This window comes from Aythya ferina (assembly GCF_964211825.1).
Source record: "Aythya ferina genome assembly, chromosome: 11".
Taxonomy (NCBI): domain Eukaryota; kingdom Metazoa; phylum Chordata; class Aves; order Anseriformes; family Anatidae; genus Aythya; species Aythya ferina.
The window spans coordinates 2,867,086-2,879,364 of NC_140307.1; the positions used below are offsets into that span (position 1 = coordinate 2,867,086).

General features: G+C 51.8%; 2 protein-coding genes and 1 long non-coding RNA gene across 6 annotated transcripts in view; 2 read left to right on the top strand and 1 right to left on the bottom strand.

The window, feature by feature from the left end:
• Positions 1–5,082, top strand: part of IGDCC4 (immunoglobulin superfamily DCC subclass member 4) — an 83,954-nt gene extending 78,872 nt beyond the window's left edge. For all 3 annotated transcript variants that reach the window (XM_084532766.1, XM_084532767.1, XM_084532768.1), the window contains one exon: positions 1,337–5,082. In XM_084532766.1, the coding sequence (XP_084388892.1) occupies positions 1,337–1,867 (531 nt within the window). In that variant the 3' untranslated portion in view covers positions 1,868–5,082. The remainder of the gene's footprint in view (positions 1–1,336) is intronic.
• Positions 3,304–8,418, bottom strand: LOC311442976. Its single transcript, XR_014696992.1, has 2 exons — positions 7,906–8,418; positions 3,304–5,705 (listed from the first exon to the last, which is right to left on the bottom strand). It is a non-coding gene; the product is annotated as an uncharacterized lncRNA (long non-coding RNA).
• Positions 8,419–9,174: 756 nt separating this feature from the next.
• IGDCC3 (immunoglobulin superfamily DCC subclass member 3) overlaps positions 9,175–12,279 on the top strand; it is a 79,670-nt gene continuing 76,565 nt past the window's right edge. For both annotated transcript variants that reach the window (XR_014696993.1, XM_084532772.1), the window contains exon 1: positions 9,175–9,401. Coding sequence is in view for 1 of the 2 variants with exons in the window: in XM_084532772.1 (XP_084388898.1) it covers positions 9,335–9,401 (67 nt within the window). In the remaining variant the exon portion in view is untranslated. The remainder of the gene's footprint in view (positions 9,402–12,279) is intronic.

Below are 12,279 nucleotides of genomic sequence, written 5' to 3' on the forward strand. Positions count from 1 at the left end.
GGCTCAGGGAGCAAGGCTGTGGTAGTCCTGGTTCCTGAGGATCTGGAGCCAGCACCAGCAGTCTGCTCGTGAGCTAGGAGCTGCAGTGCTCAGCACAGAGGCGTTAAAATCTGCAGTGTGCTCGCCTGAAGAAGGAATTGCATTTTTCCCTGTGGCAGGAGTCAGATCAAGGGCTGATTTGAACTCCTCCAGACAGAGCAGAGCAATTCCCACTGCACTTGTCATCCTTCTGTGGGTGTACGGACTGGGAAGAAGTGCTCTTTCTGGTATTTCTTCATGGGAATAAATGTGTACAACTGTGTTTGAGAGGACATCTGGGCCACCTCTGCAAAGCAAGCTGGTACCTGCTCAGGCTGTCTGTACCAGAATTGTCTGGGTGCTGCTTTAAAAAGCTCACCCCCAACAAATTCTGCCAAGCAACCCACCTATGTTTTCTTCCTAGATAGTGGTGTGAAAATCAATTATACGCAGGATGTAATTAACGTTGTGGATAGAGTTAAGACAATGTTTTACAACCCAATTACGGGGCACTGTTTACAGCACAGCTTACCCATCAGAGTTTGTCAACAAAGAGGGAAAAGTGTTAAAATATGTAAATGATGCACAAAGTTGGCTTCAACAGCGAGCACAAATTACACATGGGATGTCTCACTTCCATACTCCGAATTGTCTTCTTCCTGCTAAATCACACGGCGCAGAATCTGAGTGCTGATTGCCTGAGGTGCCCTTCAGGAACTTCCAAAATAGTTTGACTGATGAATTATTGAGTGGCGATCAGATGAATTATTGAATGATAAGCAGAATGGTCTGCTTGTGAGCCAGATTTCTGCAGACCCTATAGCCTGAACTACTGGAACTGCGGAAGAGAACTGATTATTTTAAACCAAAAAGGTGAAGGGAGCCCTGGAATCTACTTGTGGGTCCTTGTCATGAGCTGTCTCAGCAGCCAATTTTCTCAAGTGCTGCCTGCTCGCCCTGTAGAAATCTGGCTGTTAATACAGAAATGGACTGGTGAGTTTTGAAAATTGTTGTCTTTGACAGAGGCTTGGAGAAATGGTTGCTTCAGCCTGCCAAGAAACCTGGGGCGTATCGCTCCCTTGGGACTTGCTTTCCCAAATGTGAAGTAGGAATAATGATCCCGAGATGATTTGAGATGCTTCTTAAGGCTTCAGCTCTGAAAAACATATCAAGATAATGCTTAATAGCAGCACGTGTACATCCCATTGCACTCTGTGGGATTAAAAAAACACCGCATGTTGCAGTGCGTGGTTGGGTCACAGCCTCAATTAATTTACTTTGCCTTTTAATTTTTTTTTTTTCCCCTTTCTGATAACAGAATGAAGCAAAGAAAAGCCACCCCCCAGCCAGCCTCCACCAAGTGGAAGCAGAGGTCATCGTCCATTCTGATTTTTCAGCCTCTGACAGAGACTACGACTCCCAGCTGCACGCCCTGGACACCGAAGAGGCAGAAACAGAGGAGCAGGAGCCTGACGAGTTGCCCTCCGGTGAGGTGGCTCCTCCCGGCTCTCCCAGCGCCCAGCAGGATGCTGGCCAAGCGTTGGATGGCTCCCGGAGTGGTTCTGAGGTTCAGACCCAGGAGGAGCCGTTACACAGCGCCAGAGAAACTCCCAAAACTGAGGCCGTTTGCGTCCCTGGGCTCACCAATGGCTTCCACAGGCACGGGGAGAGTCTGGATTCGGTGGAAAGCGGAGATTCGGACTCCGTCCAGGAGTGCAGGGGGGATGTGCGGCCGGTCAAGTGCCAGTTGCTTTCCGTGGCGCTGGAGGAGGCCCCCCTGTGTAGTAACTCTGGTTTAAGCAGTTCGTCCTCAGCATCTGAGAACATGGCACGTGTCCACAATCACTGAAGAGTTAAACTGATCTGATTTTGATCATGGGAGAGCTAGAAGCACTACAAAGGGCCTGTCCCCGTGAGGTACCGCGTGCCCAAGACTCGCTGGACCCAGCGGGAGCTGAGAAGGCTCAGCATCTCACCGGGACGGGGCTAGGACCTGTCAGCTGTACATAGCGCCTTCAAGAAACCAGTAGGTAGAAGGATAAGGGCCCAGCTTTCTTCCCGCTGAAGCTAGTGAGTAACTTGGTGTTCGTGGGAGCAGGACTGAGCCGTCTCCAAAGTCTGACCCAGCACCAGGGCTAGGACGCAGCCCGCTGCGGTCCTCGAGGCGCCCAGCAAGGCTCCTGCTGCTGCTGGCACGAGGCAGGGTGCACCGGGCGCTTCTCCTGCACCGTCTGCTCGCCAGGGAGGGCCTTGGCACTGCCTTCTGCCTCGCCGTGTTGGGATGAAATCTGTTCTGAGTCCCACAAGGGGGTGGAAGCAACACAAACAGATGCCGCGAGCTGTAACCACCAGCCTTTTCTGCCCTCCCGTGGTTAAAAGGATTATAAGGCTCTCTTTGTACGCTACCACAGTAACTATTGCTAGCAGGCTGATGTAGTGGCCTTTTATTACACACTCTACGAGTGCCTCTAACAACTTGTACTATATAGAACCTTCTTCAGCGTCTGGGTCATTTCACCAGCCCGGGCTTGGTTTTACGTAGGTTCTTGTACCTAATATTTTAGGTACACATCTGTCCTTTTAATGTACAACATGTATTTTTATTTCCTTGGAGCATCTTTATATTATTTAATTTTATAAAGTGGAGTAGTGTGTGGTATAGAGTAGCATTTTTACTACTTCTCTCTCTCTTTTTTTTTCCTCCCTAACAACACAACTACCTCATGTCTGTTGGAGAAAAAAAAAGCAGTAAATCTACTCTTTTGTTATAGTCCATTATAGGTTTTAACTTATTCTTATACTGCCTTTTTCTAAAGAATATGTTTGCACTGGTTGCTGACTATTTTTATTGAATAGCGCTGCAGAGCTGATGTCTTATCTTGGTTTGTTTCTAAGTATTGTTGGGGGACACGTTCCCTGCAGCTGGAGAGTTGGGCTGTGCGCTCTGTAGGACTCTGTTTTGCAGGAGCTGGTGAAAGGAGGCTGCTTCAGCTGGTGGGATGGTGGTCAGCCTTTCTCTAGAAGTTTATACTAGCAAAGATGAAAAAACACCAATTAGAAAATCAAGCTGTGATCTAGGGGAAAAAAGAACCAATTGCAAAAGTAAATTGTGATCTTGGGGACATGTCTTTGTGCCCAAGTGGAGACACCTCAGCTGTTTCTGATTTTTCAGAGAGCAGCTCTCAGCCTCCTGTAAGCTGTAGACCCGCTAAAGGCTTTGAATGAACAGGTGATAATTTCTAGTCACCTCTGAAAATGCTGGCCGAAGTACTTTTTAAGACCAGAACAAAATCAAAGTGAAGTCCTCAAGTCCTTGTGCTCACACTGCTAGGTCCAGGTTTATTAGAGATAACATTTGAAAGACATCCTGTGACCCTTCCTTGCTGACACCGTTGGCTTGCTGCTGCTGTGTCTCTCAGCCTGGCCTTCTGGTGGTGGGTGAACTCCTCTGGCTGGCCTTTAGCCTGTCTCTGCCCTGTTCCAGGGTCGTGGATTTTGACTGTGAACACTGTAGATGGACTCCTCGGGGGTGATAAGGATTGTTAATTCTGCTCATGGGGTGTTTGGTAAATGTTCTGCCTTCCTGAGGGTTCAGAGATCTGGCTGTTTGTTAAAAGATAAAATGGGGATAAAGATTCCCAGCTGGTGTTTGGTATCGTGAGGAGTCTCAGAAATGCTGGCTGAGTCTCAGAGTCACCAAGGCTGTGTGTGGCACGGAGACTGGAGAGCAGTGCCAGCGAGCAGGCCAGGCAGGAGCTAGTGCATGGAGCTAGAAAGCCAAGAAATGATAACTGGGCAGAGGAAGTGCATAATTAACCTCCAGAACTCCCTGCCACAAGACTTTGAGACTAACGACTTAGCAGGGCTGCAGATAAGGCAGTGAAGTGTTATTGCAGGCAATGAGGGCAATTCACAGTTCTTTGGGAGCGGATGCAATTGCAGAGGTATAAACCCTCAGCTGGGCACTATCAGGCACCAGCTGCGGAGGGTGGGGGGAGAGACTGGGCCTGAGTTGCTGTTAGCTTTATGGAAGGGTCCTTGTCCTTCCCTGATGACAGAGCAGACCCTGCACAAGCCACATTGCTAGCTGTGATGTGCAAAAAGTGGGGTACAGCCGTGGGGTAAGCATTGCTGATCAGCCTGAAATCCCTTCTTGCCTGTCACTGAAGCAGGCACGGCGTGGCAGCATTCCCCTGGATCATCTGGGCTGATCGTGAAACCTCCACGCTAGTTGTGTGCTCTAAGAGCAGAGAGCAGACCCTTCTCCTTACACACCACAGAAACAGTTTTGTGTCCCCACCTCGAAGCTGCTTCTGATCTCGTTCCACCCCAGTGAATTTTACCAGGGCACGAAGCTGGCACCGTTTGGATGTCCCGGCGCTGTGGGGGCAGTGGACTGGAGTGCCAGAGCTCATCTGCAGAAATCAGGGCCGTTCCCTCACACCAAGAGATGCCAACAGTGAGGCTCTGTACGAGCACTGTGTCCATGCAGTGTCCAGGGGCCTTGATGCCCTCGTTTGCTGCAGCTCTGCCCCAGGGCCCTCCTGTCCTGAGCACGCGTGGGACTGGGTTAGAAATGAATGGAAGAAGACAGACAGTGCACACGTGACGTGTAAAGCTGAAGCAACCAGTGCATATATTTTTTTATCATGAAATAAGTAGCTTTCTTGCAAATTTCTCACAGACACTCAAGCTGTTGATACCTTTAATTACCCATCACACTTAATATATGTTCCTACACATCAGGCTCCCTTCCCCCTTCCCTTCCTTTCAGTAACACTAAAGATTATTGCTAGTCAGCTTTTTGCCGGTGTATATTGTTTTACATTGTTAAAATGTCAGATTTGTCTCACTGGCATAATTTTGTAGTATTAATGTTGCCATTTGGCTACACAACTGTATATTTCCCATGCTGCTGTGAGAGTCACAATTCTTATTCCTTTACTTCTTTTAAATCCCTGCTACATGAAATACATGACTCAGCTGAGGATCTCCACTCTTTGATTTCCTACTTAACAGACAATAAAGTTCTGGTTGAAATAGTTAAAATCAGATAACTTATAACCTAGGTTCTGAGAGTTTTTTTTTTTTATGTTACTAGCCTAATAATCCTGAGGTCAGCCCATGAAACATGCTGTATAAGAAAACAACCACTTCAGTACATTGCTATACATGTTTTTGGTCTCATTAGAAATAGATGTCTTGAAGGGATCATTTTGTCTTTTCTAATCAATACCCTTGTTAGAAAAGAGGGCTTTAGTCCAGCAGAAATCCACCATCTCGTTCTGTTACTGTATTCCCTCGATAATATTTTAAAATTAAATTTCATTTAACTTTCTACACAGTGCATAAGGACGTGTAACCAGAACTTGATCTTGTTTGAAGATTGTGTCTGTATTTGGTTCCATGCTGTACTTAATTATAACTTTCTTTCTTCAGAGACTGTTCTTACTCCACAAATACTCTTTAGTGTTAAAGTGTAAGAAGACATTGTCCTTATATTCCTTAACTAATGGATTATTAATAAAATATTTTAAAAAAACAGTGGAATTTGTCTCAGGAGTCAGTCTGTTACAGCTCTCAGAGAGCAAGTTGCTGCGGAAGGCTCGTCTTGTAACTTTGGAGCGGCTGGGCCCTGGGAAATGTGGTTTTAATGCTTACTCATTTCTCAACTGTTGAACTGATTCCTAGAAGAAAAAAAAACAAGTCCAGTTTTGTACATTGTCTCGTTGGGGATTTTTATGGGGAAAATAAGCAGAAGCATCTAGCAAAGAAATGGTGAGACCTCTCCTAGATGGTGCAGTAGGTTAAATACTCAGTGGCTTGTGTCCAGCAAGATTGGCAAGAAGATGTCTGGCGGTGCCTGAGGACACACTATTAACCTCCCATGCATCTCCCTTTCTTCCTAGGATGCATTCCCTACTTGAGGAGATGGCTTCCATTATTGCTTTATGCTGCCAGGACTACGGGGCCATAAAAACTCATTTTATCTGCATTATAGAGGTAATAAATCTGCACTTAGCATAGTGTTCGCTGATAGTGGTTACAGGGAACTCTGTCAGACTGCCCAATTCTGACGAGTTTTTCTCTTAATGACAGGTAACGAGCAAGGAAGGACCTTTGTGAGGGTTATGACTGCACGCCCAACATCCACCTCAGTTCACAGCATGTGATGCTTGCAGGAGGCTGCCGAGGGGGCACGGTGGGGCAGCACCTGGATTAACAGAGCAGAGGGACGGATGGACAGAGCGGTTACAGGGGAGCTGGGACTACGGAGGACTGGAGATAAGAGATTTGTTTGCATTTCATTCCCTTGGCAGTATTTATTGCCGTGCTGTGATGTAGCTGGCAATATCCTCATACTGGGCTCGAGGCTCCTGTGGTCTCAGGTAGCTCAGCAAGGGGCTGGTGCAGCACAGCAGGAGGCAGCGAGGTGGCCGGGGATGCTCCACAGCTGTTCCCATCGCACTCTGGATACCGACTGGGCTGGGAGCGATGTGTACCTTAGTGGTTATAAAGCCTCTCCCAGGCTCTCCAAACAGCAGCGTGCCCCCCCGCTGTGTTTTACAGCCATGCCCAAGGGAGAGAGGTCTCGCCAAGGACGGACGGTGACGCCATCTCCTCGCCTCCTTGCAGCGATGACACTTCTGTCACACAGCCAGGGCTGGTCCCAGCCCTGAGACTGGATGCCAAAGGGTTTCCACTGGGAAAAGCGGCTTCCAGAAGTATGTCCCAGTGCTGCAGGGTGCCCCAATTTTGGCTCCTCTTCCCAATACTGACCACAGAGCAGATGCTAAAACCCCACGTGTGTGTACGTAAGTGAAAAGCTCCCAGGCTGTTAGCAGGCAGGGAAGCCACAGTTACACATAGAATAATAAATGGAGTGGATTCAGACAGGTTAATCTCCTGCTTCATCCTCTGAAACTACTAATGGTGTCTTGGGGACCTCAGTCTGCAATTAATTGGTGTAAATCAGGAGCACTGTTGGAGCTAATGGAAATTCACTGAGCAAGGGGTGAGCGAAGCCCCGTGAGGCTGGCTCTCATGGACGATAACCTTGTGGGGAGGGTCAACAGATGGATGGACCCCTCTGCAGGAGGGAGGATGGAGGGATGGACCCCACACTGCCTCGGCACAGGCTGGGCACCTCCACGCTGCAGCTCTGCTGTTTTTCAAAAGTTTCTTTCTTTCTGCTCACCGTGTGACAAACAAATTCCTGCATCCAATACAAAGCAACTTTTTAGCCTTCGTAGTTTACAGAGGAGCACAGAAAAACGTGAGTGCTCCAGATTCCTGTCCTCAAGTAAGTCTAAGAAGAGCCCCAAACATGCATTTTTCTTTAAAAAAAGTATAATGGCGAGTCCCAAGCCTCGTCCCACCCAAAATATCAGGTGAGTCCCATTGTTTGGCAGAACCACACCTGTGACTTTTGAAATTGACACTTAAAATGTCATTTGCACAACGTGGGCTGAATTTAGAGATGCTCTGAAGAGGTAGCTATCTACCCCTGCTCCTGAGTCCTGCCATTGCCACCCAAGACATTGCCCATGCATAGGAACAAAAGCATCCAAAATTTGTGGTTCCTGGGGGAAACAAGCCCTGTAAAGCACACTGTGCTTTGTTTCTCTTGGAGTTACTGATCCTGACAAGCTGTCCTTGGGGCCAGTTGGGCTCTGGAGCCTGCTCACCATGCTGGTGGAGTCCCTACAAGCTCACAATGGCTGCTCGTGATAAATGCTTGCGTGGTGGCAGCCAGGAAGACAGCTGGGGAACAGGAGCAGAGTTTGTGCAAAAGGTCAGGGACAGCGCAGAAATTCAGATGTTACCGAGAGGCCAACAGAGCCAGTTCAGCCCAGAGCAAATTCTTCCTTCCCTAAATGAGCAAACCTTTAATGTGGAGCAGATGCAGTGACGTCTTCTTTCCTCGCTAGCTGACTCCACCATGCTCAGAGTGCACCATCAGGAGAGCCAGGCGTTGCCTGTCTTTGCAAAAGGTTTTTCATCAGGCTTCTGGACAGGTTTGCAGGGTTAGCAACCTGGTACATCAAGCTCTGTTTTTGTTCTGAAAAGAGAAAAGAGTTACCATCCAACTCTAATATTTTTTTCCCCTCAAACAACACAAAAGGCTTTGAGCTGTCATCAAAGGGATGATTTTGCTGCTGTTGATGATGTCAGGGAGTTGTGTTTGTGGAGAACATGGGCCAGTGGGGTAACCACAATAGGGAACGGCTACGGCTGCAGGGCTGGACCCTGCCCTCACCCTCTGCCTCGGTCCTGGTCACCATTTCCAACAACGGGTCGCTCTGAGTGGTGACAAGCAGGAGCAAGACCCTGAGGCAGACATGAGGAAAACAGCCCCTGCCATTAGCAAAGGCTGTGCTGGCCAGCTGGGACCCGTGAGGGGAGAACTGCGAGGGGAGATATGTGAGGGAAGACCCCCCCGAAAAGACCTGTGAGGGGACACCCATGAGGGAAGACCCCTTAGAGAAGGTCCATGGTGCAGCCCTGGTGAGGGGAGACCCCTCAAAAGAGGGTTTTTGATGGGACACCCATGAGGGAAGATCCCTTAGAGGAGATCCGTGAGGCAGCTCTGGTGAGAGAAGAATGGTGATGGGGGACCCATGAGGGGAGATTAGCAAGGGGCCAGGGTTGAGGGGAGACCTCTGAGGGGAGACCCATGAGGGAAGATCCCTCAGAAGAGTCCTTTGAGGGGACACCCATGAGGAAAGATCCCTCAGAGGATGTCTGTGAGGCAGCTCTGGTGAGGGAACAGTGGTGAGGGGACACCCACGAGGGCAGACCCCTCAGAGGCGATCCACGCAGCAGCTAACAAGGGGGAGACCCACGAGGGGTCCCCCCAGACCCCACGCAAGATGGGTGCTGAGACACCCCTCACTGACACCGACTCCCACCCTCACTGCTGCCTCCCCCCGGCCGGGAGGGACATCCCCAGAGTCCTGAGAGCCCCTGAGCCGTGACAACCCCATCCCGGCCGACCCCATCGCGGCGCTGCGGGCGGCTGCACAAGATGGCGCAAGGCGCTGCCCGCCCCCGCCCGCCGGCGGCCCCGCTCCCTCAGCGCCGCCCCCCCGGCCCCCTGCCCGCCCGCCCGCCCGGCGCGGCGGCGTGCTCGCACGGAGGGGAGCTGCTCCGAAATCCGCTTTTTGCCTTTTTCACCCTTTTTTTTTTTTTTTTTTTTTTCTTTCTCCCCCCCTCCTCCCTCCGCTTGAGAAAGGAGGGAGGATCTCCGCCTCGCCTCCCGCCCCGGCTGCTCCCTCCCCGTGGGGCGCAGGGAGGCGAGCCCGCCCGGGATGCCATGGCTCCGCCGGGCTCCGCGCTGCCCGCCTGCCTGCTGGGGCTGCTGCTGCTCGCCTGCCGCGGAGGTAAGGGCTTGGGGAACCGGGAGCCATCCCCACTGATCCATCTATCCGTCTATCCGTCCCCTTTCGGGCAGCGGGGCCACCCCCCGCGCAGCCCCGACCCTAAACCCTGCTTAGGGTCCCAACCCACTGGGTCCCAACCCGGTGGGGCCAAGCCTCGGGCTCCAAAAGCTCCGGGTGGTGAAGCGTGGAGGTGCCCCACAGCCCCTCATCACCCGTGGCATCCCCCTGTGGGATGGGGTCACCCCTGCTGGAAGCTGCCCCGGGTGGGTGAGGTGTTGGTGGGTGACGGTGGTGGCTGTGGGGACCGCGCTGCCTTCAGCCACCGGGCAGGGACGCGGAGGTTGTGTGGGGTTGGCCTGGCTTTGGGTCCGTGCTTGGAGAGCCCACACGAAGCCATCGGAGACGGTGCCTGCTTGGATGAGCCGCCTTGAGCAGCGGGAGGTGGTGGCTGTCCAAGGGATTTTGGGCTGAGAGCTGCCAAACCTCCAAGCATCGAGCTCACGTAACGCCCGGCTCCGCTTCTTCAGCCCCAACCTGTGGTGACACCATCCACCGGACCAAGGCTGAGCTACAAAACCATCAAAGGGGATTTTTTTTCCCCAGACCTACCAGCCCTGCTGATAAATCGCCGTGTTTTCGCCCTGCTTAAGTACGGGGCTGATCGGAGAGGGATGCTGAGGCAGGCGCTGTGCTGTAGCGAAATATTCCCGTGCCTCCTGCCCTCTCTCCGCTTAGCAGCCTGATAAAGAAAAGCAGGAATTGTTTTAAAACCCTACGAGCAGCCCAGCAGGGTCAGAAGGAGGAAAGTGTGCGTTAGATTAATGAATCGGGAGGTTTGCTGCCTGCTACGAGGGGGGTTTAAGGAACGGGGCTGGGGGCTCTTCCCATAATAAACCTCCCCACGTGCTGCGTGGCAGCCGGTGAAACTCGGGGAATAGAAGTTGGCCAGGGATTGCTCTGCTTTTTTTTTTTTTTGGGGGGGGAAAGGTGGGGAGAAGGAGGTTTGGAAAGCAAAACTTGGATGAGCTGAGTGCGTGCCTGCTGCTGTGGGAACTGCCCCGCGTGCTCCTTCACGCTGCCGCTGGGCAAGGCAGCGGCTGCGGGCTCGGGGGGTGTTTCTCTGGCCCTACTGCCAACCCGCTTGGCTCAGCTTGGAAAGTTTTTCTGCTCTGAGGTTTCCCCCCCTGCCCTCGATGGGTTTATTCACCGTAGGTGCGGTTAGCGGCAGCGTAACGGTGTCTGTGGGCTCTGCTGCATTTAATGAAGCCCCCGCGCCGATGTCGGCGCCGGAGCAGGGGATGGATGGGGACGGATAGGGATGGATGCTGTGCTTTGGGGACAGATCCTGTGCTCTGGGGATGGATGGGGACAGATCCTGTGCTCTGGGGACGGGTGCTGTCCCTGTCCATGCGGGATGCTCGCTGCCCTGCTCCTCGGGACGTGGCATTCAGCTCCCACCCGTGCGGCTCTCCCGAAGCGCAGGCATGGGAGCTGCTCAGCAGCGAGACGCTATTTTCTTTTCTTCTTCTTTTTTTTTTTTTTTTTCCCTTTTAATTTCCTGGAGCTCTTTGTTCTGGGTAGTGGACAGCTTTTGTCTGTTATTGCTGAGCCCGGCATTCAAAGGCAGGCACAGGGATACCAGAGGCTCCCGGCTCTGCTCAGTAACAGCCTCGGAATTAAGCGTCGTCATTTATATTTAAGTAGGCTTAACTTCTAAATTATTGAAGCCCTAAGCTTTCACTAATTCCAGCTCTGCGTGGCTCTGTGCTCTTGTTTCTAGATTAAAAAAAAAATAATAGTAAAAATTAAGATTGCCATCTTCTAACCTGGTATAATACCCCCAATTTTTTTAATTTGTATACCTAGAGGTTATCTGGTGTTGCTTCCCCAGGAAAGCTCAAAGCTGCTGTATGAAATTCAAGCCCGCTTTTGGGCTCTGCCTCTCTTGGGGGGGTTCGACAGGAGGAGCTGGGGGAGCGGTGCCGGGTGCGAGCGTGCCGCCGCCGCGCACGCGTCCGCCGGGGCCACCGCCGCCAAGCTTCCCGCTGGGAGCACTGAAAAGCTGCCCGAAAGAAAGGGAGAGGGGGCAGCTTGGTCCCCTCCCCATCCTCCCTGCCACCCCCCGGCACGGGGAGTTGAAAATCCTGAGCTAATCACGTCGCTCCTCTTCTGGTGACCTGTCAGGCTCTGCGCTGGCACGGCACGAGCCCCCGTGCTCGTTTAAGAGGTGGCGGTGGCAGGGGGTCCCTGGTCCCGGTGACAGCCCAGGTCCCCCTCCCTTCTTTCGTGCTCCAGCCTGGTTTTAGCCGAGCACCCCACTGCAACCAGCCCGCCCTGGGCCAGCGTGGAGCAGCTCAGCAGCAGAATCTTTGGGCAGAGAGCTGCAAAACCGCTCTCACGGCGTGCGTGCAGACGAGGAAACCTCTCGCCTTCCCTTCTGCCTGCGTGAACTTTCTGTGGCTTCCCTCCTCCTGCGGGGCTGTGTCACGGTGCTGGAGCAGAGCTCACGCTTCATTCCCTAGCCTGTGACAGGGCTGAGGCAGAAGATGCTTTCCTCCGTGCCCCCTTCCCCCAGCCTTTATTTCTTCGTGCTTTGCGCCCCTGGGCTTCTGCCCCTGGATATTGTCCTTTTATTTGACCTGACCAAATAACGCAGGAGCCCCCCTCTGCAGATCAGGAATCGCCATCTACATCAATAACGTCGGGCAGGAACAGGAATAGTCCGTCCAAAATTACTTTGAAATCACAAACTTATTTGAACTTTCCTGGAGCTTTTAGTTTTACAGAGTTTCGAAACCAATAAATTACGTAGCAGGGCTCATGAAAACCTACCCGGGTCCGCTTATCCAAAAGAATATGCAACATTTTGCTTTTGCAA